General features: G+C 47.4%; 2 protein-coding genes across 8 annotated transcripts in view; both read left to right on the plus strand.

The window, feature by feature from the left end:
• ARID1A (AT-rich interaction domain 1A) overlaps nucleotides 1-3,428 on the plus strand; it is a 69,553-nt gene extending 66,125 nt beyond the window's left edge. The window contains exon 20 of one of the 2 annotated variants that reach the window (XM_032612956.1): nucleotides 1,242-3,428. In XM_032612956.1, coding sequence (XP_032468847.1) covers nucleotides 1,242-2,972 — 1,731 coding nt within the window. In that variant the 3' untranslated portion in view covers nucleotides 2,973-3,428. The remainder of the gene's footprint in view (nucleotides 1-1,241) is intronic. The other variant, XM_032612965.1, reaches the window with a different exon arrangement.
• A 7,530-nt stretch (nucleotides 3,429-10,958) lies between these two features.
• Nucleotides 10,959-24,197, plus strand: PIGV (phosphatidylinositol glycan anchor biosynthesis class V). 6 transcript variants are annotated; one of them, XM_032650758.1, is made up of 5 exons: nucleotides 10,959-11,017; nucleotides 12,025-12,114; nucleotides 14,248-14,382; nucleotides 17,547-18,668; nucleotides 20,171-24,197. In XM_032650758.1, exons 3-5 carry the CDS (start codon nucleotides 14,305-14,307, stop codon nucleotides 20,450-20,452), a joined length of 1,482 nt encoding a protein of 493 aa, XP_032506649.1. In that variant the 5' UTR covers nucleotides 10,959-11,017; nucleotides 12,025-12,114; nucleotides 14,248-14,304; the 3' UTR covers nucleotides 20,453-24,197. The 6 variants fall into 6 exon arrangements, with proteins under 6 accessions (XP_032506649.1, XP_032506660.1, XP_032506641.1 ...); XM_032650769.1 differs by having other exon boundaries at nucleotides 10,993-11,017; nucleotides 12,030-12,114; XM_032650750.1 differs by lacking the exon at nucleotides 10,959-11,017 and adding an exon at nucleotides 11,032-11,478.
• Nucleotides 24,198-27,722: the final 3,525 nt, after the last annotated feature.

Raw genomic sequence — 27,722 nt, forward strand, 5'->3', positions numbered from 1 at the left:
TTTCTCCATAGACACGCACCTGGCGTTCTCTCAGCTGGGCAGAGTTCCTGCTGCGCTGTCCGGCTCTTGCTTTTGATCGTCCTCAGCACCTGCCAGCCCCTCTGCTAAGGAGCGGACTAGGGGAGCTTTGTTACTAATAGTTCCCATTTACTGTGCCCTCACTTTGTGCTAGGTACTTCATATTTTCTTTTGTGTCATCCTCACTGCAGCCTTCTGAGGCAGATGTGGCCTCTTAGAGATGAGTAAATAGGCTCAGAGTCTTATCTTTGCCCAGGTTCACACAGCTGTTAGCAGTCTTTCTGAATCCAAAGCCTGCTTCCCATGAGAAAGAAAAGGAACAAATATTGATTGAGCAATTTCCATAAGCCAGGCACTTGACATATTCCATTTAGACGTTAGAACAACCCGGTAAAGTTTAGGAATGTGCATCATTTTCGGTGGAAAGATAGGAAAGCTACAGCTCAGAGAGTTCCTGGAAAAGCCAGAATCCGGACCTGGGTCTTTTTTTAAGTATAAAGTCCTATTTTTTCCTTTCTGCTATATTCTTCAGCCAGAGATTAATCTGACTGGAGATTAATGTTTTCTGCTGGGAGTAGTAAATGGCCTGTACAGAATCTAAGCTGAAATTTGGGTCTGTCTAGCACCAGCTTGGAACAGTGTTTAGAGAATATAAGCCTCATCCCACTCATTATGTTACATGATGCACAGAGGTCCAGCCTCCTGGAAAAGTTGGGGAGCTTGGGGAAGAGAGCAAATGAACATCTGTCCACCCTGCATTGTGTTGGAAGGTGTTATCCCACCATTCCTAGCCTTGGGCTCCACTTGGCAGTGGGATGTAGAGAGTGTCCTAAGAGGGACAATGGCAGTGACCAACGGGTAGGAAACTGGGCCTGGTGAAGAGAAGCAGAAATTGGTTGAGAAAGGTGAGGCTGAGAGGTGGGTGGCACTGGTAGGTGAGGTGCAGGGTTGCTGGTCAGTGGTCCATCTGCTGAAGCAGGCTTGTGTGAAGATTGTTTGGGCAGAAGGAAGAATTTTGTGCTAAGCAGAGGAGAGTTCAAATGACTTGCTTTGTGGAGAGCCTTTGGGAAAGGAGAACTCTGACTCTCCCAGTGATACAGACATCTGACCTAGAAGGGAAGAGGGGAGATTAGATAGAAGGCCTTGGCAGGCCTCTCAAGTCAAGGATTCTCTTCTTAGCCCACTTTTCTCGCTGAATTTACTTCCTGTTCTTTCTCTTCTAGCTCCCAGGGTTGCTAGAGCTCCTTGTGGAATATTTCCGACGTTGCCTGATTGAGATCTTTGGCATTTTAAAGGAGTATGAGGTGGGTGACCCAGGACAGAGAACACTACTGGACCCTGGGAGATTCAGCAAAGCGTCTAGTCCAGCTCCTATGGAGGGGGTGGAGGAGGAAGACCTTCTAGGTCCCAAACTAGAGGAGGAAGAAGAGGAGGACGTAATTGAAAATGATGAGGAGATGGCCTTTGCGGGCAAGGACAAAGCCGCCTCAGAGAATAGTGAGGAGAAACTGATTAGTAAGTTTGACAGGCTTCCAGTAAAGATCGTGCAAAAGAATGACCCGTTCGTGGTGGACTGCTCAGATAAGCTTGGGCGCGTGCAGGAGTTCGACAGTGGCTTGCTGCACTGGCGGATTGGTGGGGGGGACACCACTGAGCATATCCAGACCCACTTTGAGAGCAAAACAGAGCTGCTGCCTTCCCGGCCTCATGTACCCTGCCCACCAGTCACTCGGAAGTATGTCACAGCAGTAGAGGGTACACCAGGGACAACAGAGCAGGAGGGCCCCCCGACTGATGGCCCTCCAGAAAAACGGATCACAGCCACTATGGATGACATGTTGTCCACCCGGTCTAGCACACTGACCGAGGAGGGAGCTAAGAGTGTAGAGGCCACCAAGGAAAGCAGCAAGTTTCCATTTGGCATCAGCCCAGCACAGAGCCATCGGAACATCAAGATCCTAGAGGATGAACCCCACAGTAAAGATGAGACCCCACTGTGTACCCTTCTGGACTGGCAGGATTCCCTTGCCAAACGCTGCGTCTGTGTCTCCAATACCATCCGAAGTCTGTCATTTGTGCCAGGCAACGACTTTGAGATGTCCAAGCACCCGGGGCTGCTGCTGATCCTGGGCAAGCTGATCCTTCTGCACCACAAGCACCCGGAACGGAAGCAGGCGCCACTGACTTACGAGAAGGAGGAGGAGCAGGACCAAGGGGTGAGCTGCAACAAAGTGGAGTGGTGGTGGGACTGCTTGGAGATGCTTCGGGAAAACACCTTGGTCACGCTCGCCAACATTTCGGGGCAGTTGGACCTCTCCCCATACCCCGAGAGCATTTGCCTGCCTGTCCTGGATGGACTCCTACACTGGGCAGTCTGCCCTTCAGCTGAAGCCCAGGACCCCTTCTCCACCCTGGGCCCCAACGCCGTCCTCTCCCCACAGAGACTGGTCTTGGAAACCCTCAGCAAACTCAGCATCCAGGACAACAATGTGGACCTGATCCTGGCCACACCCCCCTTCAGCCGCCTGGAGAAGTTGTACAGCACCATGGTGCGCTTCCTCAGTGACCGGAAGAACCCGGTGTGCCGGGAGATGGCTGTGGTACTGCTAGCCAACCTGGCGCAGGGTGACAGCCTGGCGGCCCGTGCCATTGCAGTGCAGAAAGGCAGCATCGGCAACCTCCTGGGCTTCCTGGAGGATAGCCTTGCTGCCACACAGTTCCAGCAGAGCCAGGCCAGCCTGCTCCACATGCAGAACCCGCCCTTTGAGCCAACTAGTGTGGACATGATGCGACGGGCTGCCCGTGCGCTGCTGGCCCTGGCCAAGGTGGACGAGAACCACTCGGAGTTCACGCTGTATGAGTCACGGCTGTTGGACATCTCGGTATCACCGTTGATGAACTCATTGGTTTCACAAGTCATTTGCGATGTACTGTTTTTGATTGGCCAGTCATGACAGCCGTGGGACACCTCCCTCCCTGTGTGCGTGTGCGTGTGTGGAGAACTTAGAAACTGACTGTTGCCCTTTATTTATGCAAAACCACCTCAGAATCCAGTTTACCCTGTGCTGTCCAGCTTCTCCCTTGGAAAAAAAGTCTCTCCTATTTCTCTTTTCTCTTCCTTCTCGCCCCTTCTTCCTCCCGATCTTTCTATTCCCTGTCCTCACTTTACTCCCCTCAGGACCCTGCCCTATTTGAAAAGACAAAGCTCTGCCTACATAGAAGACTTTTTATTTTAACCAAAGTTACTGTCGTTTACAGTGAGTTTGGGGAAAAAAAAATAAAAATAAAAATGGCTTTCCCAGTCCTTGCATCAAGGGGATGCCACATTTCATAATGTTTTTAATGGTTAAAAAAAACAAAACAAAAAAAAACAAAAAAAAAAAGGAAAAAAAAAAACAAAAAAAAAACCCTGAAGGACAAAAATGGTGACTGCTGAACTGTGTATGGTTTATTGTTGTACATTCACAATCTTGCAGGAACCGAGAAGTTCGCAGTTGTGGACAAACCCTGTTCACTGGAGAGGCCTGTGCAGTAGAGTGTAGACCCTTTCATGTACTGTACTGTACACCTGATACTGTAAACATACTGTAATAATAATGTCTCACATGGAAACAAGAGAAAACGCTGGGTCAGCAGCAAGCTGTAGTTTTTAAAAATGTTTTTAGTTAAACGTTGAGGAGAAAAAAAAAAAAAAGGCTTTTCCCCCAAAGTATCATGTGTGAACCTACAACACCCTGACCTCTTTCTCTCCTCCTTGATTGTATGAATAACCCTGAGATCACCTCTTAGAACTGGTTTTAACCTTTAGCTGCAGCGGCTGCGCTGCCACGTGTGTATATATATGACGTTGTACATTGCACATACCCTTGGATCCCCACAGTTTGGACCCCCTCCCAGCTACCCCTTTATAGTATGACGAGTTAACAAGTTGGTGACCTGCACAAAGCGAGACACAGCTATTTAATCTCTTGCCAGACATCGCCCCTCTTGGTGCGATGCTGTACAGGTCTCTGTAAAAAGTCCTTGCTGTCTCAGCAGCCAATCAACTTATAGTTTATTTTTTTCTGGGTTTTTGTTTTGTTTTGTTTTCTTTCTAATCGAGGTGTGAAAAAGTTCTAGGTTCAGTTGAAGTTCCTGATGAAGAAACACAATTGAGATTTTTTCAGTGATAAAATCTGCATATTTGTATTTCAAACAATGTAGCTAAAACTTGATGTAAATTCCTCCTTTTTTCCTTTTTTGGCTTAATGAATATCATTTATTCAGTATGAAATCTTTATACTATATGTTCCACGTGTTAAGAATAAATGTACATTAAATCTTGGTAAGACGTTTGTGAAGCTTTTTATTTTTGAACTGTTTAAAATCTTGACCCTTTTGGGGGTGTTGGGGAGCTGGTCCTATCCTTGCGAGTCCCCCTTGGTATACTCTCTCCCTAAATGGTGGCATCCTGGACCCTGTCATTTCTGCACCATATTCACTTGACCTTCCACAGTGTAAGTCTGACTTTAAGAAAGCTCTAGAGATGATTTTACCTGCAGAAGAAGTTCTAGGCATAAAAAGCTTGTTAGCCTCTTGAAGTAAAGTGGGTTTAAGTAGCCAAAGAAATTGATGATACTCTAGGAAAAAACTTTTGGAAATAGTTGGCAAAGGGAGGATCTCCGTTTTTCTTAGAAATATTTTAAAAGACCATTATCTGGAGTCAGCCTCCAACTTAACCATTTATTTCTCCAGACCAGCTCTCTTCCCTGATTCCAGATTAGAGCATTCAGCTGCCTTTTTAAAAAAATGTTTAATCTATTTATCTGTCTATTTATTTATTTATTTATGGCTGCGTTGGGTCTGTTGCTGCGCGTGGGCTTTCCCTAGTTGCGGCGAGCAGGGGCCACTATTCATCGTGGTGCACGGGCTTCTCATCGCGGTGGCTTCTCTTGTTGCAAAGCATGGGCTGTAGGCGCACGGGCTTCAGTAGTTGTGGCTCATGGGCTTTAGAGCGCAGGCCCAGTAGTTGTGGCGTGTGGGCCGAGTTGCTCCATGGCATGTGGGATCTTCCCGGACCAGGGCTTGAATTCGTGTCCCCTGCATTGGCAGGCGGATCCCTAACCACTGTGCCACCAGGGTAGCCCTCAGCTGCCTTCTTGACATCTCTGCTTGAAAGTTTAATATGAATATGCCTAAGATGCCCTGTCTTCCCCTAGAAACCTGCTTCTCCCATAGTTTTCTCAGGAAATGGCAACTCCCATCGCTTGGCCAAAAACATCCTTGACTCCTTTCATTTCCACATCCAGTCTGTTAGCTCTCTTCAAAAAATAATCCTCAGTCCAGCTACTACCGCTGTAGTTCAAGACACCATCGTATCTTTCTTGAACTCAAAATATCCTCCAAACTGGCCTCCCTGCTTCTGCTTTGCCTGGTGTTTGAACCTATTTTCAACATAGCAACCAGAATGCTCCCTTTAAAACCTAAGGTCAGAATCCTTCAGTGCTTCAGCCTTACTCTGAGTAAAAGTCCAGATCCTTGTAATGACCTACAATGGCCCTCAGTTATCTTACCGTTACCTCTTTGGTCTTCTCTCTTCTCCATTGCTTGTTCCACCATACAGAGCTGTTAATCGCCAGATAAAACGGCATGGCTCAAGTCCTCATCTCCTTCAGGTCTTTGCTCAAATATCAGCTCAGTGAATCTTTCCCTGGCCACCTTATTTAAAATAGCAATCTGGGACTTCCCTGGTGGTCCAGTGGTTGAGACTCTGTGCTTCCACTGCAGGGGGCACGGGTCTGATCCCTGGTTGGGGAATCTCTGCATGCCGCGTGGTGCGGCCAAAAAAAATAATAAGATAGCAATCTGTTCCCCTGCCTCATTTCCCTTCTCTGCTTGATTTTTCTTTATAGCACTTTTTACCATCTGGCTTACTGTATATTGTACTTACCTACTGTCTTCCACTGTAATTAACGTAAGTTCTCTGAGGGCAGGGGGTTTATTTGGTTCATTGCTATATCCCTGTCCTACAGAACAGCCTGGCACATAGTAGCCACTTACTAAGTAGCTGCTGAATGAAATGGTAGATGTTGGCCAGATGCAGTTACATTCATAAGGCTAATGTTGCAATATATAGCTTCTCTATCCAGAAACAGTAACAGAGAAAATGCTATTATTGTGGACACTTAGAAGCAAAACAAGACAAAAGGTTTCTATCGGGTACCTACTTGTGTACCAGACATAGTACATCAAATAATTCCACAACAGTCCCATGCCTGTGAAGTCAGTATTCTAGCTCCCGTTTTACAGCTGAGGAAAGCAGCTTGTTTGAGTTCACATACAAAGGTCCCCCTGACTCCAAGGCCCGAGTTCTTCCTAATGCACCACACTCCCCCTCCTTCCTGGGTTGGAGAACAACCAGGAGTAACTGGACCCAGCTGTGGAGCACAGCAGGCAAGTTTCGTTTTTTGCTGTGTTTAGCATGAGGTAAGATTGTCCCAGGAATTTCAGTCAAGTGTCCATCAAACTAAGTGTGGTTGTTAATATTTGGGTCAGGGACAGGAATGACTAATTCATACTTCTCCATTGAGAGAGGGGGAAATAGAGACAATTGGCTAACGTTTGTCAACTAAAATGCCTTCCTAGGACTCTTCTGGAAAAAACGAAATGGCAAGCTTTTCATATCTATATTTTGGTGAGTAATACTGCTCTTGGCTATTTTTGCTCTGGGCTTCTGAAACTCCAATTTCTAGTCAAGAAACTGCATTTCTGGGCTGTGTGTGGAGCATTGCCTAGGAGTTTGGTTTCCTGGGTTCTTTTCATCTGCTCTCCTGCAATGCAGGAGGAGCCTAGCCTGGTGTCCAGTTTCTGACTGGAGTTACCGCAGGCCGAAAGGGCTGCTAGCCACTGAGCTGTGAGTAATTTGCTTTTGAGAAGTAAATAGAACCTCGCTGGTAGAGAACCCAGGGGTGTGGCCAGTAAGTAGTTCTTTTCCCAGGCTCCTCCCTCCCCAGCCCCGCAAGTGACCGTAACCTTCTTTCAAGGCTGGAGAGCAGCCAAGTCCAGCCTAAACAATACTCTCAACCTCATTGGCTCTTTTGCCTTGCGGCCACTACCACCCCCAAGTGGCTAAGGCCCTTCCCACTGGGCCTCTCGGTGGGGGTCAAGGTTTTCTAACTACCGAAAGGCAAACACCGAAGAATGGGTGAAAAACACCTAGTATCCGTGGCCTTTAAATGATCAGCATTTTGGCTCCTGAAATTGGGAGGAAGGGTGGGGTCCTTGTCCCCCGGTTGGATGGGCATCAGTGATATGTATGGCCAGAGCCAAAAAGGATGTCCAAGACCTGATTGGTGCCACCCCTAGTTTCAGCATGGATTTAAGTGTCATCCAGCATCCTTGGAAACTGCCAACGAATGCCCACGAAAAGAATCCGCACGAAAAGAAGTAGCATAAAGTTTCGGTAAGGTACAGCTGCCTGTCATCACAGGCATTAGCCCTGTCTGCTAACAGCTGGCCGTGACAGAATCAGAGGCCAGTGTGCTCACATTTTGTCCCATAATGGCCTGGCCTCAAAGCCAAGATCAGGATCAGCTACTCCGTCATTCCCCTAAGATTAGGACCACGGAAAGTTTGGTGTCTGGAAGCTGAGTTACTGGCCAAGGCCATCTCCAGATGTGGCAGCAGAGCAAAGCAGCTACAGAGAAAAATGAGTCGTCAGGTTGCTCCAGGGAAGTGAGTGCTCCATGAGAACTCCCAAACTTCCTTCACATCTTCAGTGGGAAAATCACTTGCTCCCCTTTTTGTTCAGGGAGTTGTAACAGTGCACCTTTTTTTAAAATAAAATATTTATTTATTTAGTTTTGGTTGCGTCGGGTCTTAGTTGTGGCACGTCGGATGTTTCATTGCGGCGCACGGGCTTCTCTCTAGCTGTGGCGTGCGTGCTTCAGAGTGTGTGGGCTCTGTAGTTGCGGCACTCAGGCTCTCTAGTTGTGGCGTGTGGGCATAGTTGCCCCACGGCATGTGGGATCTTAGTTCCCCAATCAGGGATTCAACCCGTGTCCCCTGCCTTGGAAGGCGGATTCTTAACCACTGGACCACCAGGGAAGCCCCTAACAGCTCATGTTTATCAAGCACTTTGTGCCAAGCACTATAAAATCCATAAGGTAGATGATACTATCATCTCCATGAGGACAAGGACTGTGTCTGTCTTGCTTAGTGTTACAGCCTCATCCCCGTCACATAGTAGGCACTGCTATTTCGTTGAACAAATCAAAAAGATAAAACTGTAATTTAATGGAGGAAAGAGTAGGTAGGAGCTGTTAAGACTTGGTGTGCCTTATGTAGAATTCTCGGCATAGCCCGTAAAGACTCTTAGTTGTGTGGGAAAAAAAAGGAAGAGAGGGAAACAGGTAAACCTGAGAAAGCTACTGTGGGATGGTAAAAAACAAAACAAAACAGCCAGGGAGGCTGAAGACCTGAATTCAAATCCCACCTCTGCCCCTAGCTGTGTAACTTCAGGCCAGTCACTTCTTCCCGAGCCTTAGTTCCCTCATCCATAAAATGCAGGTATCAGGTTAAACAAACGGATTTATTCACTAGTTCCTTACTGAGTACACACAATGTGCAAGGCATTGTTCTAAGTGCTAAGTTCACTTTGGTGAACAAGGCCCCTGCTCTCATAGAGCTTCCATTCCCTAAGAGGAAGACAGACAATGAAATGAGGAAAATTCATGGACAGGACAACCAGGTGATAATAAGTGCTGTGATGAAAGCAGAACAGTGATGGGATAGTACAGAGTGGCAGTTGTGGCTGGGTAGACAGAGAAAGCTTCTCCAAGGAGGTGACGTTTCAGCCGAGACCTGAATATAGTGCGTTGGCCAAAGAGTGGTCGGCAGTGAAGCATTTCAAACAGGGGAAACAGCAAGAGCAGAGCCAGGCAAGTTCAGAAACAGAAATGCTGTCTCTTACATTCTAGGAGTCTAGAAACAGCGATGCACTGCTTACGTTGTTTAATTCGGTCCGGGATTTGTATTATGAAACCGTTTCTTGGTGGTGTGGCATATTTGCTTCTTTATGGAAGTGTTTGGGCGGTGTAGAATCTTTTGGGAGCCCTGGGATACGTCCCTGTCTCTCCAGCTCTCCCACAGTGCTGGCCGCTCAGCTGGCTCCCTGTGTAGATGCAGGCTCCATTTTAGCTGCAGACTCTAAAAGCAGACTGGAGAGAGCTGCCTCCTCCACTACTTACTCACAGCCTTGAAGGCCCAGAACCCCTCCCACCCCACCTAGTCCTCTTCCATTCTGACAAGCCAGAGCGTTGAGAGCACAAGATTCAGCTTCCTTGTTTTCCAGTTGGAGCAGCAGCCAGAAAATGAAACAGGAAACAGAGCGGAAGAGAAGGGGGGTGGGTAGTAGAGAAGGAAAGGAAGGAGAGATTGCAAGAAAGTAGGGCTGAAGAGCTGGACGAAGTTCTACCTCTAAAGGGTGACAGTTGAGCTTTTAAAAAACATCCTGATGTGTCAAAAGAGACCCCTGTCCTTTTTACAAACAGATTTTTGAGGCAATTTGGTGTGAACAGAGGGAACCTAAAGAATGCATGTCTTTTTCCCTTGTGAATCCACAAAGGAAGGATAGTTCATTTCTCAGTTTTGTCTCTGCAAACACAGCACTGCTTGGAGCCTCACAGACTTCTAGAGATTCAAGCCACAACCTTAGGCCCCAGGCACGAGTGTGCCCCACGGCTCTGCCGATTCACTCACATCCCTCCGGAGCTGAGAACAAGGGTATGTCACCGAAAAACCTGGGGTTCTAAACTCCATTTTCCCCCTTCTCCTTCAACACACCACAGCTAAAACGTGATTTATCCACCTTACACACAACAAATACCTGAGGGCAGTTGAGGTCCCAGGGCCTGAAATGAGCTATAAAGAATCAAAAGGCACAGTCCCTGGCCCCCAGAGAACTGCTGTGGATTCGCTGTCTTCGCCTGGAGCGAGAGCAACCACCTCTTTTGTTCCCACCCACAGTAGTAGCTGTTGCGGAAGATAAAGCCCTCCCTCCGCCAGGGCTGTGGCCAGAGGCTAACCCAGACCCTAGCTTCGTTTGGAGGGCAGATAACTGAAACCACAGGCGGCTTTGGAATCCTGAGAAACGAGAAATCCACCAACGGAGAAGGATTTATTATCTATTTCCTTTAAGGAGGGTGCAAAGCTGTTCTAACAGTTTCCGTTACAGTGTTCCCAACTGGCCGCTCCTCCCGAACAGACAGTTCTGTTCAGTTAGCTTCTTCCTTTCTTCTGCTTTTTTGGGCCCACTTTCTACGAAAGAGAAACTGCTTGAGTAAGGAAGGAGAAAAGAGTCCTGGGGGGTCGTTCTCTGAAGTTTCCTTCACCGCCCTCGTCAGCCACGGGAGGTGGGGCTGCGGGCTGCAGCAGGAGCGAAGGTCCCGAGCAGCCGGAGGAGGGGAAAGTCGGGGGGAACCCCCACTTTCTTCACGCCCAGGACGCAGGGGCCCGCTCCTGGCCACAGAAGCCCCAAGCAGGCTTTTCTTTCCCTTCAGAGAACAGCTATTTTGTGCTAGGCCCTGTACTGAGCTGTTGTTGCCTGACAGCAGGGAAAGTGCGGCTCTGCCTTCCGTTTAGAGGCCGCGGGGCGGCCCCCAACTCCGAGGGCCTTGGCCCACACGGGAACTCAGTGGATGTTGGTGGGGTGCAACTGGGGCAAGAGCACCGACTCGGAGACAGCAGCCCCAAGCGGACTAACTGAAGGCGGGGGGAAGGGGCTGAGGAACCCCTGGTGTCACCAAAGCGGGAAAGTGCCAAAGCGGAGGAGAGCGGAGGATCCGGCTTACGCCATCCACTCCCCGCTCGCCCGGACTCAACATGGCCGCTGCGGCGGGGGGCGGGGCAGCTCCGAGTCCCGGCAGGAGCGGGGCGGGGCCGCCATCAACGGAGCCAGTACGCAGGCGCGGCCGCTCGGGGCCCCGGATGGAGGAACTGTGGTTCGGGCCCCGCCTGGGAGGTAGAGACCGGCGAGCGCTGGGGATCCGGCGCCAGCTTGGGAGCCTAGGAGTTCTGGGAGGAGGGAAGTTGTCAAACGGAGGCCGAGGGAAATGAGGCGGAGGCCGCCGAGAAGCGAGGAGCCCCGCCCCTCCGCCATAGCGGCCTCCCAGGGCCGCCTCTTCCGTTACAGCCTCCCGCCCTCCTCTGCCTTCCGGCCCTAGGCCGGGCCGGGCCTCGCCGGCCCCCTCGGGAGTAACCTCTGAGCCGTGGCCCCTTTGGGGAGAGGAGATGCCCAATCCCCTCTTGGGACTGTGTCCGAAAGGAAAGGGCTAGAACGGGCTTCGGACCCGCCTAGGCTGGCAGAAGGCGGCCCCTGCCTCGCGGCGGCCAGCAAGACCTCTGGTCCTGAGGACCCTGGGTCCGAACACCACCACCCACCCCGCGCCCGCTCCCGAGGACGTTAGTCTTACAGCCCAGGATGTGAGTCCTGGGCTCCGATTCAACAGGTTTTCCTATCTGCTCAGATAGGGCCCTCCCTGCCCTAAGCGTAGCCAGCAAGAGCATGCGCTGTCACTGGACAAGTCCTGGGCTGGGAGTTGGGAGACCCTGGTTGTAATTCTGGCTCTGAAAGAGCGCATCCCCTTTGGCAGGAGTGACGGCTGGTGGAAAGATTGATGTTTCAGACAAAAAAAAAAAAAAAAAAATTCTCCTTAAATATAGCCTTGGGAGTGCCACTTGACCCCAGTGAGCCTCAGTTTCCACATCCATAAAATGGCGATGGTAATTACACAGGGTCTAATGAGATCTCTGACGTAAAAACTCTGGAGAGTCTTATTACTCACCTCTCTGGGGCATATTTATCTCACGGGAAAATAGAGTAAAACTAGTTGCTCTGTAAGTGTCCTGCCAGTTCAGAGGGCCTGTGATTTCGTAAACGGGTTGTTGGGAAGTGAAGCCCGCAATTAGCTGAGAGGGAGAGTTCACTGGCTTTATTTTTGTTTTCACATGGTTTACCTGTAAACTAAGTGTAGGCTACAAGTCGTCTGTGATCGCTGGGTCTAGAGCTTGACTCTGGAGAAAGGAAAGGAAGAATGGAAGCCTGGTGAAGAGGCAGAGGTGGGTTCCGTGCTTTTCTTTTCCCAACTCTTCTGCATGTGGGTGGGAAATGAAGGAAGGGAAAAAGTGAATTCACCCTCGGATGGAGAACCAGCGGCCGTGTAAGGTCGGCTGTGCTTGTTTCTACGATTCCTCTCGATTCGGCGAGTCAGATGTTGGCAGTGTTGGGGGGATTTCAAAAGCTTGCCTTTGAACTGAATTTTGATGAGCAAACCGGTGTGGCGTTTGTGGCCCCTCCCTTCCTCCAGGCCTCCTGGTGATGGAGTAAGCAACAGGCGCCCCCTTGTGCTGAGAGGAAAGAGAACTGTTGCTTATGGCCAGTTTTCTGGAGAAATTGTATTTTCCTGTGGCTTCTGTGACTTTGTCGTTTTGCTCTCAACATGAGATATGGTGGGAGGAGTACTCGGAGCAGGGATTTTATATCCAGAGCCAATGAACTGGTGAAGCCATATCCAGTGCTTACTACTTCCACTCAATTAGAACACAGGCTTAAAATGCTTGTTTGTAGTGCTAGGCCCTGGGGATATAGTTGGGAGCAAGATAGACAAAGCCCCTGCCCTCATAAACAACCTAAATAAGCAATAGCAATAAAGACGACAAGGCAGAGTGTAATGAGAGCGTATCACATAGTCTAGTGAGAGTCAGAGAATTCCAGAAACAAGTGATAACCTAAAGGTTTGATAGGTGTTAGCCAGATAGGAGAAGGAAGAAAAGTCTTCCAGGCCTCCCTGTTAATTTCTCAGTTCTAGTGTTTTTTCCTTTAGCGTTAGTTCTTCACCCCAAGTTGATGAGCTGCCTCTGATGCTCTTGCCCTTCCTTCTGATTTCTGACTGGTTCCGTAGGAGCCATTGCTACTTCTTTTAGCACAAGGAATTGTTAAAAAAAAAAAAAAAAAAAAAAAGCCTTAAAGTGCATTCCTTCCCTCAGAATGGCTTTGCAGTTGTTTATACATTGCTGCCATTCCAACAAAGAGATGGGAAATAACAGTTTTCCCCATCCCTAGTAGTCGACTCTGTCGTCCCCCTAAGTTTGTTTTAGCAATGTGAGCTGGCTGAAGTCCTGCTGAGTGGTGGTTTTCTTTTCCTTCTCCACTTAATTTAACAGACCAGCTGAACACACATCAGAGAGCTTAACTAGAGTGTGTAGTCATTATGGTCTTCCAGTTCAGTTCTATGCCCCACTTTTGGGACTCTGGTTTGGGACCTAGTTTATTATTCTGGGCAACAGAGAAAGGGCACACACTAAATAACGGCAACCACAATGTAGATTTGGTACTACTTCTTCACACTTCAGTCCATTTCACCATCGTGACCATTTCATGAGACAGGCAAAATAGTCCGATCTCATTTTTTAAAATTAATTAATTAATTTATTATAAATTTATTTATTTATCTTTGGTTGCATTGGTCTTTGTTGCTGTGCGCGGGCTTTAGTTGCTGTGCGTGGGCTTTAGTTGCTGTGAGCAGGGGCTACTCTTCTTTGTGGTGCGCGGGCTTCTTATTGCGGTGGCTTCTCATGTTGCAGAGCACGGGCTCTAGGCGCATGGGCTTCAGTAGTTGTGGCACGCAGGCTTCAGTTGTTGTGGCACGCAGGCTCAGTAGCTGTGGCTCACGGGCTCTAGAGCACAGGCTCAGTATTTAGGGAACGTGGGCTTAGTTGCTCTGCGGCATGTGGGATCTTCCCGGACCAGGGTTCGAACCCGTGTCCTCTGCATTGGCAGGCGGATTCTTAAGCACTGTGGCACCAGGAAAGTCCCCCGGTCTCATTTTATACACAGAGAACTGAAACTTAGAAGAACAAAATGAGAACTTATGAACGACAAAGTCAGGACTTGAACCCAGGTCTTTAGTTCCTGGATAGGGGCACTCAACAGGCTTTTAAAGGTTTTCTGTGAGCGTAGCTTTCCAGCTCCATGCCTATCTGTGTGGAACTTCCCCTACAAGAACACAGTGCTTCAGAGTGACACCAAGAGGTCCCATCTGCCTTTGAGATGCTTTTTCCTCATCTGGAAAGTAAGGTGGTTAAGTCTGCCATAGTAGTCCTGAAGCAGGGGTGATGTTTTCATGAAGAATGCTTTCAAGAATTTACTTTCTGCGCATGTGTGACGTTTCCTCCTTGGGTTTTGGCGTTTAGAAGCCTGAGGGAGTTCAGCCCTGGCAGCAGCCCCCCTGAATTCCTGGTGGTGAGAGGATGTGGCCCCTGGACACATCCCGGAAAGAGGTCCTGGGGTTTGCAGTCAGCTGCCGTGTCCTGACTCTGGTGCTGCAGGTCAGTCTCTGATCTTTTGTCCTGAACATGCCATTGCCACATGACTGGGCTAGACATTAAGAATAGGCCTCATCTTCTTTCCCTTTCCCAGATGCGCCCCCCGCCCCCAACCATGTGGTTAGAACTATAGAGACCTAGACCACATAGCTGAAAAGTGGGCAGGACTCTTAGATATGACCTATTAATCTCTTGTTTTATATTTATTTATTTAGATCTATTAATCTCTTATTTTACACATGAAGTAGCTGAGGCCCAGAAAGGATAAATGGCTTCCTTAAAGTCACAAGGCAAGTTAGAGAAGGACCAGAATCAGACCCCAGGTTTCCTTACTCTTGGGCTAGTGGTCTTTCCAGCAGACCATGATGTTCTGTAACCAGAACAGGTGTGTTCTGGTTTAGGGTGTGACAGCTCAAAGCGTTGCCCTGGGTCCCCTGACCGGGAGACTGAGCGTTGCATCAGTCAGTTGAGTGGGAGAGAGGTGGCACTGTCCTGAGACCCTCTGTGTATATTTGTTTAGTCCGCAGTGTCTCCTGCTCTTCCCCCAGCTGTGTCCCCTTGCTGTCTCACCCACACACAACCCGCAGAGTGCATTTTGCAATTCCCTGTCCCCTCCAAGGCTGCCCTTGATACATATTTTAATCAAATTTCAGGTATATATGAACTATGTATGGTGCCTAGCGCAGTGCCCAGTGCTTAGTAGGTCTTCAGTATCTGTTATTGTTGAATGTATGTCAACACCCTAGGGATGTTCTATTAGCATATTATATGTGCCTCTCATCACAAGCACATTCTCTCTGAGGCTCATCGGTGGTTCCTTTGTGGAAAACTCCTTTTTTCTCTCCTCCCCCACTATATGAGGCATAACAGCCTCTGCTGGGTCCCAGGTTTAGTTAGAAGTGTCTTCAACTCGGAGACTAGGGCTGTTACCTGTGACTGTCACTCCTGTCCCACTTGTTTTCACTGTTTGAAGTGGCCTCATAAAGAAACTGACCGAAAAAGGAAAGAGCCTTAAAAATGAGGTTATGGAAAACTGACTTGCTGATGGCTTTGAACCAGCATCAGCTGAATGATTGACAGAACTAAGGGAGCAATACTGAGACTCGGCATCTGGGATAGGGTGCCGGGACAGCTGGGTTCTAATTCAGATGGTGATTTGGAAACAAGTATGTTTCCTCTATACTGTTCGCTCAACCAACCAAATTTTATTAAGTTCCTGCCCTGGTCAAAGAACTATGCTAGGTGGGAGTATAAAAAGTCACGATCTCTCTTCCCTTAAGTAGCTGACCAAATCTAACGGGGCAAAAAGACATTTAATAATAATGCTATTGCATTATCCTCCCCTCCCCCCCTTCCAGCTTTAAAGCTCACGCCATCAGGTTATACCCCAGTTACCCTTTGTTGTTGCTGTCATCTCTGTTAGCGACAGCTCATTCCTCCTCATTCCTTGAAGGTTTTAGCTCCTGATTCACTGTTACTCTTTCCAGCACTACTGTATATTTCTTGGTGGTTTCAATATTAGTAAAGCTGATACATCTAACCACTATCTCCTATCTTCCCAGTTCACTCCCTCCACTACCCCAGTTCTAACGATTCTTCCACTCCCTCAGGACTTATCCATTGATTCTACCACGGTTTCACTGTCCCTCACCTACCTCATGGCTTCAGCTCCACTTCTTACCCAGCTTAGATTCCATGGTCCACCATGCATACACGTACAACTCACTCGCTCCCTTCCCCCTATGTCTTAATCACAAGACAAAAGCCCAGCCATGGTTAAATTCAATTCTGTGTCTACTCCACGCATGCATCTGCCCAGAGAAAAGCACACAGCTGTGTTAACTAGTCTCTTTGTATTCAATATCATTAACCCAAGTGAGTCCTTATTGCTGCCTGGCAATCTTAGTGTATTTCCCTGGTCCAGTCGCTCACCCATTCTCTCAAACTTTTCTGCACATCAGAATCAGCTGGGAGAGCTAAAAACAATCTAAACGGCCAGGCTGTACCCCATATTGGTTAAGTCATCAATGTTGTAGCAGGAGGGAAACCCAGGCATCAGTATTTTTGAAACTCCTTGGGCGATTCCAGTGCACAGCCTATTTTGAGAACTAGGGTCATAGATGACTTATTTTACACATTTTCCTCTTAAGTCTCTAGCACCTTTTCCCCAGCTTGTTTTCCTGAGTGAAAATTCAGAAAAGTAGAAGCAATAAGAAGTAACCTTCTGAATACTTCCACCACAGTCATCAGCATACCTACATCTGCACCTCTGTGCCTTCACTACTGAAGGGTGGATGAACTGTCTGTCTCCTCTCTAAGGCCAGTTCCACCTCCCAAGCAGATTCCATCCCCTTTTGCCTGCTCCAGCAATTCTTCCCTTTCTCGCCTGCATACTCAGTGGTTTCCTTTCCACTGGATATTCCCATTGGCAAACAAATACTTACCTCCCACCTTTGGAAAAAAAAACAAGATTTCTCTTGACCCCACAATGTCATTCACCTACTACCCCATTTCTCTGCTTCCCTTTACAGGAAAACTCCTCCAAACCGTTGTCTGTATCTACTGTCTCGCTTCTCCCCTTCTCTGCTGAACCCAGTCCAGGCAGTCTACTCTCTCCTCCACTCCACTGAAGTAGCTCTTGTCAAAGTCACCAATGACATTCCCATTGCTAAAGCCAGTGGTCAGTTTTCAGTCCCCATCTTACTTGACCTATCAGCAACATTTAAGAGCCGATCACTCCTTTGCTTTACTTGGTTCTATGACACCATGCTCTCCTGGTTTCCTCCCTACCTCGCTGACCTTCCTTCTTTACCTTTATTGCTAGATCCTCACTCTCTTCCGAGCCTCTAAATGTTGACATGTCTGAGGCCCAGTCCTCAGATCTCTTCTTTTCTCTATCTGCACTTCTTCCCTGGGTGATCTCATTCAGTCTCACACCTTTTAATATCATCCATACACTTATGACTCCCAAATTTATATCTCTAGCCCTGATTGCTCTCCTGACCCTCAGACCCATATATCTCATTGCCTCGTTGACCTCTGCACTGGAATGTCCATCTCAAACTTAACTTGTGATTCTTCCCCAACATGTCTGTTCCTCCTCATTTTATTAAATGCTAATGCTTCCACTGGCTCAACCAAAATCCTAGTTCTCCTTCATCCCACAGGCTCTCTTCAATGCCATCATCCCAGACCATCATGCGGAAGCCTTCTCACCTCCTCGCCTCGCCCCCTCCGGCTCTGTGGACCAACTTGTGGAAAGTCTCCTGGGCGGCCTGTCTCACTGGGATGCTGAACACTTCCTGTTCATTGCTGAGCATGGCTACCTGTATGAGCACAACTTTGCCTTCTTCCCCGGTTTCCCCCTGGTCCTGTTGGTGGGGACTGAATTGCTGAGACCCCTGTGGGGGCTACTGAGCCTACGGAGCTGCCTGCTAATCTCAGTAGCATCGCTCAATTCCTTGTTCTCCGTGCTGGCCGCACTTGCGCTTCATGACCTGGGCTGTCTGGTTTTGCGCTGTCCCCGCCAGGCTTTTTATGGAGCGCTGCTCTTCTGCCTCAGCCCCGCCAATGTCTTCCTGGCGGCTGGCTACTCAGAAGCTTTGTTTGCCCTCCTGACATTCAGCGCCCTGGGGCAGCTGGAAAGGGGCCGAAGCTGGACTAGTGGACTCCTCTTTGCCCTTGCCACTGGTGTGCGCTCCAACGGGCTGGTCAACATTGGCTTCCTCGTGCATTCTCAGTGCCGAGGCTTTTTCTCTTCTCTCATGGTGCGGAATCCTCTGAGACAGCTCTTGAAGCTGATGGGCTCTGTGTTCCTGTCAGTGCTCACACTTAGCCTTCCCTTTGTCCTCTTTCAATATTACGCCTATACCCAGTTCTGTCTGCCAGGCCCAGCCTACCCCATTCCTAAGCCCTTGCTGCAGTTAGCTGTGGACAAGGGCTACCGAATCGTAGAGGGAAATGAGCCGCCTTGGTGCTCCTGGGAACTTCCCCTAATATACAGCTACATCCAGGATATCTATTGGAATGTTGGCTTTTTGAGATACTATGAACTCAAGCAGGTGCCCAATTTTCTACTGGCTGCACCAGTGGCTATACTGGTTGCCTGGGCAACTTGGACATATGTGACCACTCATCCTTGGCTCTGCCTTACACTTGGGATGCAAAGGAGCAAGAACGGAGAGACCCCAGAGAAGCCTGAGCCTGGGTTCCTCAGTCCTCGGGTGTTCGTGTACCTGGTCCACGCTGCAGCGCTGCTGCTGTTTGGCGGTCTGTGCATGCATGTTCAGGTGAGGTGGACTCCTGGCTGGGAAAAGGTGGGAACACGGGCCAAACCCCTCAGTCGGGGACAGGGAAGACCTTTAACTTCTCCCATTTGAGTGACTTGTACCCCATTTATTCATTCAACAACTATTTGGGGGGTGTTTTTAGTCTGAGTCCCTGGGTCAGATCACTGAGGTTAGAACATAAATAAGTTAAGATTGCTGCCCTAGTAGGTCCTATGGTCAAAATGGAGAGACAGACATTTAACGGCTTAAATTATAGTATGGTGGGATGGAATTGGAGATATTTTTGAGGTATAGTACTGTGGAAGCACAGAGGAAAAAGTAGCTAACTGGCTGAAGGAGGTGAGGAGGGCATCATATTTAGGCTGGGTCCTGAAGAGTAAGAAGGAATTCCATTTAAGAAGCAGAGGAAGAACATTCTGGGCAAATGGAAGGGCATGTGCGAAGACAACGAGAGTTGTGAAAGGACCTGATCTGACTGAGTTATAGGAATAGCACAGAGGGTATCTCTGGGACCTTCCCCTAACATACAACTATACCCAGAATGTCTGCTTGAATGTCGACTTTCTGAGGTACTCTGAGCTCTGGCAGGTGCTCCATTTTCAGAGCGGCTCTCTTGTGCAATGTTTGGTTGGTGGGGAGGATAGAGAGGGATGGGAAGGGTTTGATCATACATTCGATTTTTTTTGGTTCCTGGTTGTGGCCCCAGGTCCACCATAAACCCTGAGGAAGTCTTTTTGTCTCCATGCTGGCCACTCCTCAGCAGTTTCTGCCTCTTGGAGGCGCACATTGGCTGTTTGTAAAGTTCTCTGAGCTATGTGACTAAGAGGCACAGGGGAAATAGAAAGGAGCACTCTGTGTTTGTAGCTGGATGAGCTAGTAGAGTGAGTGCCAGTGAAGCTTAGAGTTTCAAGGATAGATGAGGGGGGGCCATTTGGAGACCTGGCTCTGAACTTCCCTAGAAGGACAGTGTTGAACCACAGGATCCCCTGCCCCCTTTCTCCGCTTTGCCATCCCCATGGGATGAGGGAACCGTTTCAGGGGGCAGGGGATCAGAGTCCTGGCCCTGGGCTAAAAGTGGACCCCACAGACTTTTTTTTTTTTTTTGGCCATGCCGCGTGGCACGTGGGATCTTAGTTCCCCAACCAGGGATCGAATCCACGCCCCCTGCGTTGGAAGCACGGAATCTTAACCACTGGACTGCCAGGGAAGTCCCCTGACCAGCCGCACCCCCCCCATAGAATTTTTAGTATCAGTTGGCCCAGTATTGTGGTAATTAGTGAGTAGCCATGTTCATTTGTAACACTGCAGTCACCTGGCTGGCGTCATGCACAGCTTTATAAGGCAGATCCTAAACTCTGCTGCATGAATGTCTTTTCCAGTGTCATACATTTGTAGTCTTAGAGCCACAGCTCACCCAGCAGCAGGGAAGTCCCAGGCTCATCCAATTTGAGGCAGTGACATTCCAGTAAATGTGTGGGTTTTCCCCCTCTTACGATTTCCAGGTTCTCACCAGGTTTTTATGCTCCTCCACTCCTATTGTGTACTGGTTTTCAGCTCACTTGCTTCAAGATCAAGAACCACTGCTGAGATCCCTAGAGACTGTGCCTTGGAAGCCTCTTTCAGGGGACTCCCCACCAGGACAAAAGGTCCCCAGAAACTCTATCATGGGACTCTTGTACAACTGGAAAACTTGTTCTCTGGTCACACGATGCATTCTAGGCTACTTCCTGACTTACTGGCTCCTGGGACTACTCCTGCATTGCAACTTCCTACCTTGGACATGACTTGGAGACTTAGGGGACAGGCTTGAAGCAGACTTAACCAGGGTCTGAAAGTACAAATACATGCTGGGGCTGCCTGTGCTGCCCTGGAACCCTTACTCTGCCTGTTAGAACCTCTCTCTCCTTGAAGGTTGGTTAGGAATGGGAGAAGTGTGAGCCTCTAGAGAGGCACCTTCTGGTCCTGGCTATGGCAGATTTTAGGGTAGTAACTATTTTCTCTGTAAATGAAGAAATCTTATTCCAGGTCTAAAGCATACCTGGATCTGTCTTGTCAATCAGCCATAGCAGAGATAGTCTTAAACTTACCACCTACCCACATGTAAATTTAAATGTAAATTATTTAAATGTGAATTTCATCAAAGGCTGTAGCTGACAAGCTGGTCATAGTCCACACAGTGATGGCGGAGGCCTGGACAGTGTAGCCTAAGTACAATGGGACCATCTTTTCTAAATGGGACATTGTTTCTGATTATTTTTTTCATTTGTTCACTTATTTATATGAAAAACCTTACGAAGATAGGCAAATTAAACAACTTTTGATTATATCTGCAATTAATTACCTTTTTACTTTTTAAATTATTTTATTTTGTTTTACTGGCTGCACGGCTTGCGGGAGCTTAGTTCCCTGACCAGGGATTAAACCCGGTCCACAGCAGTGAAAGCACCGAGCTGGACCACCAGTGAATTCCCATAAATTACCCTTTTAAAAAAATAATACAAATTAAGGGCTGAGACCCTGCCACATACTCTGCATCCACCCTTCATTTGGATATTAAAGGTCAATTGAGGCAAAAAAAATTAATACAAGTTACTTGGGGGAAAAAAGTCATGGTAAGAAGAACATTGCATGAGGAGGCAGGAGGCCTGGATTCTGGTCCTCTCAGTAAAGCCCCACTTACCAGCTGTGTGACCTTGGGAGAGTTTTCAGAGCCTTAGTTACCTCTTCTGAAGCTAGGGGAAAATTACATTATCCTACTGGAAAAAATATCCAGTTCTCCTCTTTTCAGCACTCTGAGGAGTAATTTCAGTGACGTTTCCTCTGAAGGAGGAAGAGCAGTGACACTTGGCAAATAAGGCTCCCCTGTCCTGTGTAAGTAAGCCTGCCCAGGGGCAACTAAATGTTCAATGTGTGAGCAGTGACTGGTTTTCCTGCCCTGCCCGAGTGCCTGTGCTTTCTTGATTGGTAGGTAAGGGTCAGATGAGCCAACACAGCAGCAGGAATTGACAAATTGTAGGTAAGTCCAGGGTTGAATGAAATGGTATCTTCCTGGCCCCCATTTGGTAATGGGCTTGACTCTATAATTGTAGTAAAATCTTGACCCCTGCTGAGCTATTTTTTCTCATTCTTTGAGCCAGGTAAGAGGCTCTGCATCATCACCACTCTTTCCCCGTTTGAGCCAAAAATTCCAACAAGCAGAAACTTCGAAATAGATGGATTGACACGCTCCCTCTGACCATGACTGAAAGTTAAACTTGCCAGCTGAAGGGAAGCTCCTGGCTGAGCCCCAGCACCCTCTATTGGAGCTCCTAGTCAGCCTGGCCAATAAGCATTTCCCATCCATCGCCCCAGCTTTAGCACAGCTGAGAGAATTTGGTCCAGAGTCAAGTGCTTCTGAAAATGTACACACAGATCGGGACAGCCCTCTGCCTTCTGCCAAGACACCCGAGTGCCCTTCTTGGCAAAAGATGATCACCCCTGCCCTAGTGTCCCTCCAGTTGGCAGAAACTGTTCCCTCCCTCCTCACCCACAGCTGCAAATCTGGGGACTTCCACCCTGTGTGCAGGAAGCGTTGAGGGCCTGATTCAGCTCTTTATTGCAGAGGTAGGAGTACTAGATTGTTTGCGCTCATGGATTGACCTCTTTGCCTCTTTTGGGGGGGATAATCAGAGCTGATTGTTTCCCTACTGGAAGAGGTGACTCAAACTCCGCAGGGTAGGGGGTGATTTCACTGCTTTGGCAGTCTCAGCTTAACGTTACTAGATCTCGTCACCCCCAGAAACAAGTGATTTCAAGGACCGGAAACCCTATAAATGCGAACCTCTCATTTCTCAACTAATACCAAGGAACTAAATCACTCTGGTATTTTGCAAAGACCATTCTGGTTACAGCCGATCATAGAGGAGTTAAGTGAGGACCGCAGCTAGGTGGACGTACCTGGTGTGACCTGGAGATGGACACAGTTTTCTCTCTGACCTTGGAGGGATCTAGTTCTCTAAGGAGCTAAGGAATGGGCTGATTTTATGGCCAGCAGCTGTCCTTTTACTATCCTATTAACAGCCTTTAATAACCTTCAAGAGGGATATGAAGGGCCCAAGGCAGGAAGCTTCCTGTTTACCCTGAGGTCTAACAATGCTGCAGCTGGGTTGGGCGTCTACAATTTCAGAGAAAAGTCATTTCCTTCTGAGACCCAGCTAAAACAGAAACCAGACGCTTTATGTACCTAGAAGTAGATGCTTTTTTGTTCTTTAATGAAGGTGGGAGGAGAGGGAGCGTTTGACATGGCTTTACCAGTCCCCCTGAAAAAAAAAAAATCACTTTTCTTGAACAGACCCTCTCACCCTCCTCCAAAAAATGTAGTGTGTGCAGGCTCGTGGGATTTGCAACTGATTGATTCTTTCAGCAATTGTTTAGTATTGCCTGTTTTAGGGGTCTAAAGAAGACTCGCCCTGCTTCCTGTCCTCAAATAGCTGCCTGATAGAGTTTCTAGCAGAAACACAGGAACGTTAATCAAGGAAAAAACTAATAAATTCTGGGGAATGAAGAGATACTTTAACTTCTTGCTCAATATTCTCTACTTGAACTTTTTATGGTGAGGATGAATTAAACTTTTACTTGTATGCTTGGGAAAAGGTAAGTGTGGTACAGAGTAAGTTCTCTGTAAATTCACACAAGATAGAGATCCCTCCCAGCTTGGAATACTTGAAAAGACTTTGTAGGGAATGGCCTTTGAGTTGGACTTTGAAGGACAGTAGGATTTGAAGTTAAGGGCAGAGAATGAATATAGGAAGCAGGAAATAGAACAGGACAGGGAGAGCTCAGTTTGAGTGGAACTGAGGTATTGTCATTTGGTCTAAGCATTGAAATCAGCCCCAAGCCCAGCTCCACTGTGTACTAGCTGTGTAAAGGTGAGCCAGATACTGAATCTCTAGGCCTCTGTTCACTCATCTGTAAAACATGGATAACACTATCTACCTCATAGATATGAATAATAATATTATCTATCTCAGAGTTAAGTGAGTTAAATGAAAAATGTTTAGAACAGTACTAACAAAAGAATAGCTGCATTTTGGACATGTTGAGTTTACAATGCCATCAGCACATTCATATGCCAGGAAATGTGGACCAGGAGACTAGGAGAGGGGTCAGGGAGCCATCCACACAGACATGATAAGTATAGCAGCCATGATATTGGATGAGATTGTCAACAAGAAAAAATGTAGAGAGAGAAGGAGGGCCTGTAAAACCTTGAGCAAGTGACTCAGCTTCTCTAAACCTGTTTTCTCATCTCTAAAATGGGGGTGACATCACTTACCACACAGAGTAGTTATGAAGATTAAATGAGATAAAGCGCTAGCATAGCACGTAGCACATAGTAAGAACTTAATGAATGGTAGCTATTTTTTATCATTATCATTGTCATCGTTGTTATCGTCGTTGTCATTAAAAAACCAGAAACAAATATTATCTGCTGTACACAACATTGTAAATCAACTATACTTCAATAAAAAAAAATTTTTTTTAATTGCCTTTCTTTTTAAGGCTGAATAATATTCCATTGTATGTATATACCACATTTTGTTTATCCATTCGTCTGTTGAGGGGTGTACTTGGATAGCTCCACCTTTTGGCTATTGCGAATAATGCTGCTGTGAACATTGGTGTACAAATACCTGTTCGAGTCCCTGTTTTCAATTCTTTGGGGTATATACCCAGAAGTATATATTGCTGGATCATATGTTAATTCTATGTTGTTGTTGTTTTTTAGGAACTGCTATACTGTTTTCCACAGCATTTGCATCATTTTGTATTCCCAGTAGCAGTGCACGAGGATCTAAATTTCTCTACATCCTCACCAACACTTATTTTCCTTTTTCTTTCCTTCTTCTTCTCTTTTTTTAAAATACTAGCCATCCTAGTGGGTGTGAAGTTGTATCTCACTGTAGTTTTGATTTGCATTTCCCTAATGATTAGTGATGTTGAGCATCTTTTTATAAAGTGCTTATTGGCCATTTGTGTACCTTTGGAGAAATGTCTATTCAGATCCTTTGCCCTTTATTTATTTATTTTTTTTGGCCTCACCACGTGGCATGCAGGATCTTAGTTCCCTGGCCGGGGATGAACCTGCGCCCCCTGCAGTGGAAGCGCGGAATCTTAACCACTGGACTGCCAGGGAAGTCCCCCTTTGCCCTTTTTTTTTTTTTGGCTGCTTTGGGTCTTCATTGCTGCACGCAGGCTTTCTCTAGTTGTGGTAAGCAGGGGCTACTGTTCACTGCGGTGCGCGGGCTTCTCATTGCGGTGGCTTCTCTTGTTGCGGAGCGTGGGCTCTAGGCGTGTGGGCTTCAGTAGTTGTGGCACATGGGCTCAGCAGTTGTGGCTCGCGGGCTCTAGAGTGCAGGCTCAGTAGTTGTGGCTCACGGGCCTAGTTGCTCCGCGGCATGTGGGATCTTCCCGGACCAGGGCTCGAACCCATGTTCCCCGCATTGGCAGGTGGATTCTTAACCACTGTGCCACCAGGGAAGGCCAGGTCTAACATTCTTACACATGTGAATATCCAGTTTTCCCAACACCATTTATTGAAAACACTGTCCTTTCCTCATTGAAAGGTCTTGGAGGTCTTGTCAGAATCTTTTGACCGTATATGCAAGGGTTTATTTCTAGGCTCTCTATTCTATTCCATTGATCTATATGCCTTTCTTTATACCAGTACCACACTGTTTTGATTACTGTAGATTTGTAGTAAGTTTTGAAAACAGGAGGTATGAGACCTCCAATTTTATTCTTCTTGTACAAAACTGCTTTGGCTATTCAGGGTCCCTTGAGGTTTCATATTAAATTTAGGTAGTCAAAGCTTTTTTCTTTTTTCTTTTGGGTTCATAATTTCTTTGGCAATACAGTTACCTCAAAATATTTTTGGAGGTGGGCTTCCCTGGTGGCACAGTGGTTGAGAGTCCGCCTGCCGATGCAGGGGACACAGGTTCGTGCCCCGGTCTGGGAAGATCCCACATACCGCAGAGCGGCTGGGCCTGTGAGCCATGGCTGCTGAGCCTGCGCGTCCAGAGCCTGTGCTCCGCAACGGGAGAGGCCACAACAGTGAGAGGCCCGCGTACCGCAAAAAACAAACAAACAAACAAGCAAACAAAAAACAAACAAAAAAAATCTTTGGAGGGACTTCCCTTGGCACAGTGGTTCAGACTCCGCACTCCCAAAGCAGAGGGCTCGGGTTCGGTCCCTGGTCAGGGCACTAGATCCCACAGGCATGCCACAACTAAGAGTTCGCATGCCACAACTAAGGATCCCACGTGCTGCAACTAAGAAGCCCACATGCCGCAACTAAGGAGCTGGCAAACTGCAACTAAGGAACCCTTGAGCCACAACTAAGGAGCTCCCCTGCTGCAACTAAGACCTGGCGCAACCAAATAAATAAATAATAAAAATATTTTAAACTTTTTTTTTTTTTTTTTGCGGTATGCGGGCCTCTCACTGCTGTGGCCTCTCCCGTTGTGGAGCACAGGCTCCGGACGCGCAGACTCTGGCCATGGCTCACGGGCCGAGCTGCTCCGCGGCATGTGGGATCTTCCCGGACCGGGGCACGAACCCGTGTCCCCTGCATCGGCAGGCGGACTCTCAACCACTGAGCCACCCGGGAAGCCCTAAAAATATTTTAAAAAAAGAGACAACATTGTAAATGCACTTTACTCCAATAAAAAATAAATATTAGGGACTTCCCTGGTGGTGCAGTGGTTAAGAATCCACCTGTCAGTGCAGGGGATACGGGTTCAAGCCCTGAACCAGGAAGATCCCACATGCCACGGAGCAACTAAGCCTGTGCGCCACAACTACTGAGACTGTGCTCTAGAGCCTGTGAGCCACAACTACTGAGCCTGAGTGCCACATCTACTGAAGCCCACACACCTAGAGTCCGAGCTCTGCAACAAGAGAAGCTACCACAATGAGAAGCCCACACACTGCAACAAAGAGTAGCCCCCACTCGCCGCAACAAGAGAAAGCCTATGTGCAGCAACAGAGACCCAACGCAGCCAAAAATAAATAAATTTATTTAAAAAAAAAATAAACATTACATTAAAAAAAAAGAAGTAATGAGTCACAAGCTTTAAAGATATATATATATTTTTGGTATATAAGTCAGAATTCTCCAGAGAAACATAACCAATTAGATGTACGTGTGTGTGTGTCTGTATCTATATGTATGTATGTGTCTATATACATAGAGATTTTAATGAATTGGCTCATATGATTGTGGAGGCTGGCAAGTCCACAATCTGCTGGGTAGGCCAGCAGCTGGAGACCCAGTGGAAGAGCTGATGTTATAATTTGAGTCTGAAGGCAGTCTACTAGCAGAATTACCTCTTTCTCAGGGAAAGTCAGTCCTTTTTCTATTAAGACCTTCAACTGATTGGATGAGACCCACTCAATTTATGGAGGATAATCTGCTTTTACTCAAGTCTACTGTTTTAAATGTTACTCTCATCTGAAGAAAAACCTTCACAGAAACATCTAGATTATTTGACCAAATATCTGTGTACTGTGGCCTAGCCAAGTTGACACACAAAATTAACACAACAGATTTCTGCTCTATTTGCTTCTAGTCAGATCCATGTGACACTAACCACACTCAAGTTCTTTCCTAGATAGAATTCTCAAGCTGATATATTTATATCCTCATCACCCACTTGCCTCACTCTCAGCGTAATAGTGAAGTCATATGAAGTAAGTGGAAAGGCCACACTCTTCACCTGATATTTGCCTTAGAGGTAATCACATCTTTCACCTCATGTTGTTCAAGACATTTTTTGATCTTATACAATTTGTAGTCAAGAAGCAGTCATCTTTTCTGACACTGAAAGGCCCATCATTTTTGGACTTTCTCCATTTCCCTTTCACCTCGGCTTGAAAATCAGCTAATTTTCACCTAATTTCACCTCTTTCTTCTAATACTTTATAAAGACACTTGTGCTAGTTATTAAGTTATTGTCTCAGCTCCAAATCCACCCTTCTACTTTCTACTATGAGATAGTAGAGCAGGGACTCTGC

This window comes from Phocoena sinus, chromosome 1 (assembly GCF_008692025.1).
Source record: "Phocoena sinus isolate mPhoSin1 chromosome 1, mPhoSin1.pri, whole genome shotgun sequence".
Taxonomy (NCBI): Eukaryota; Metazoa; Chordata; class Mammalia; order Artiodactyla; family Phocoenidae; genus Phocoena; species Phocoena sinus.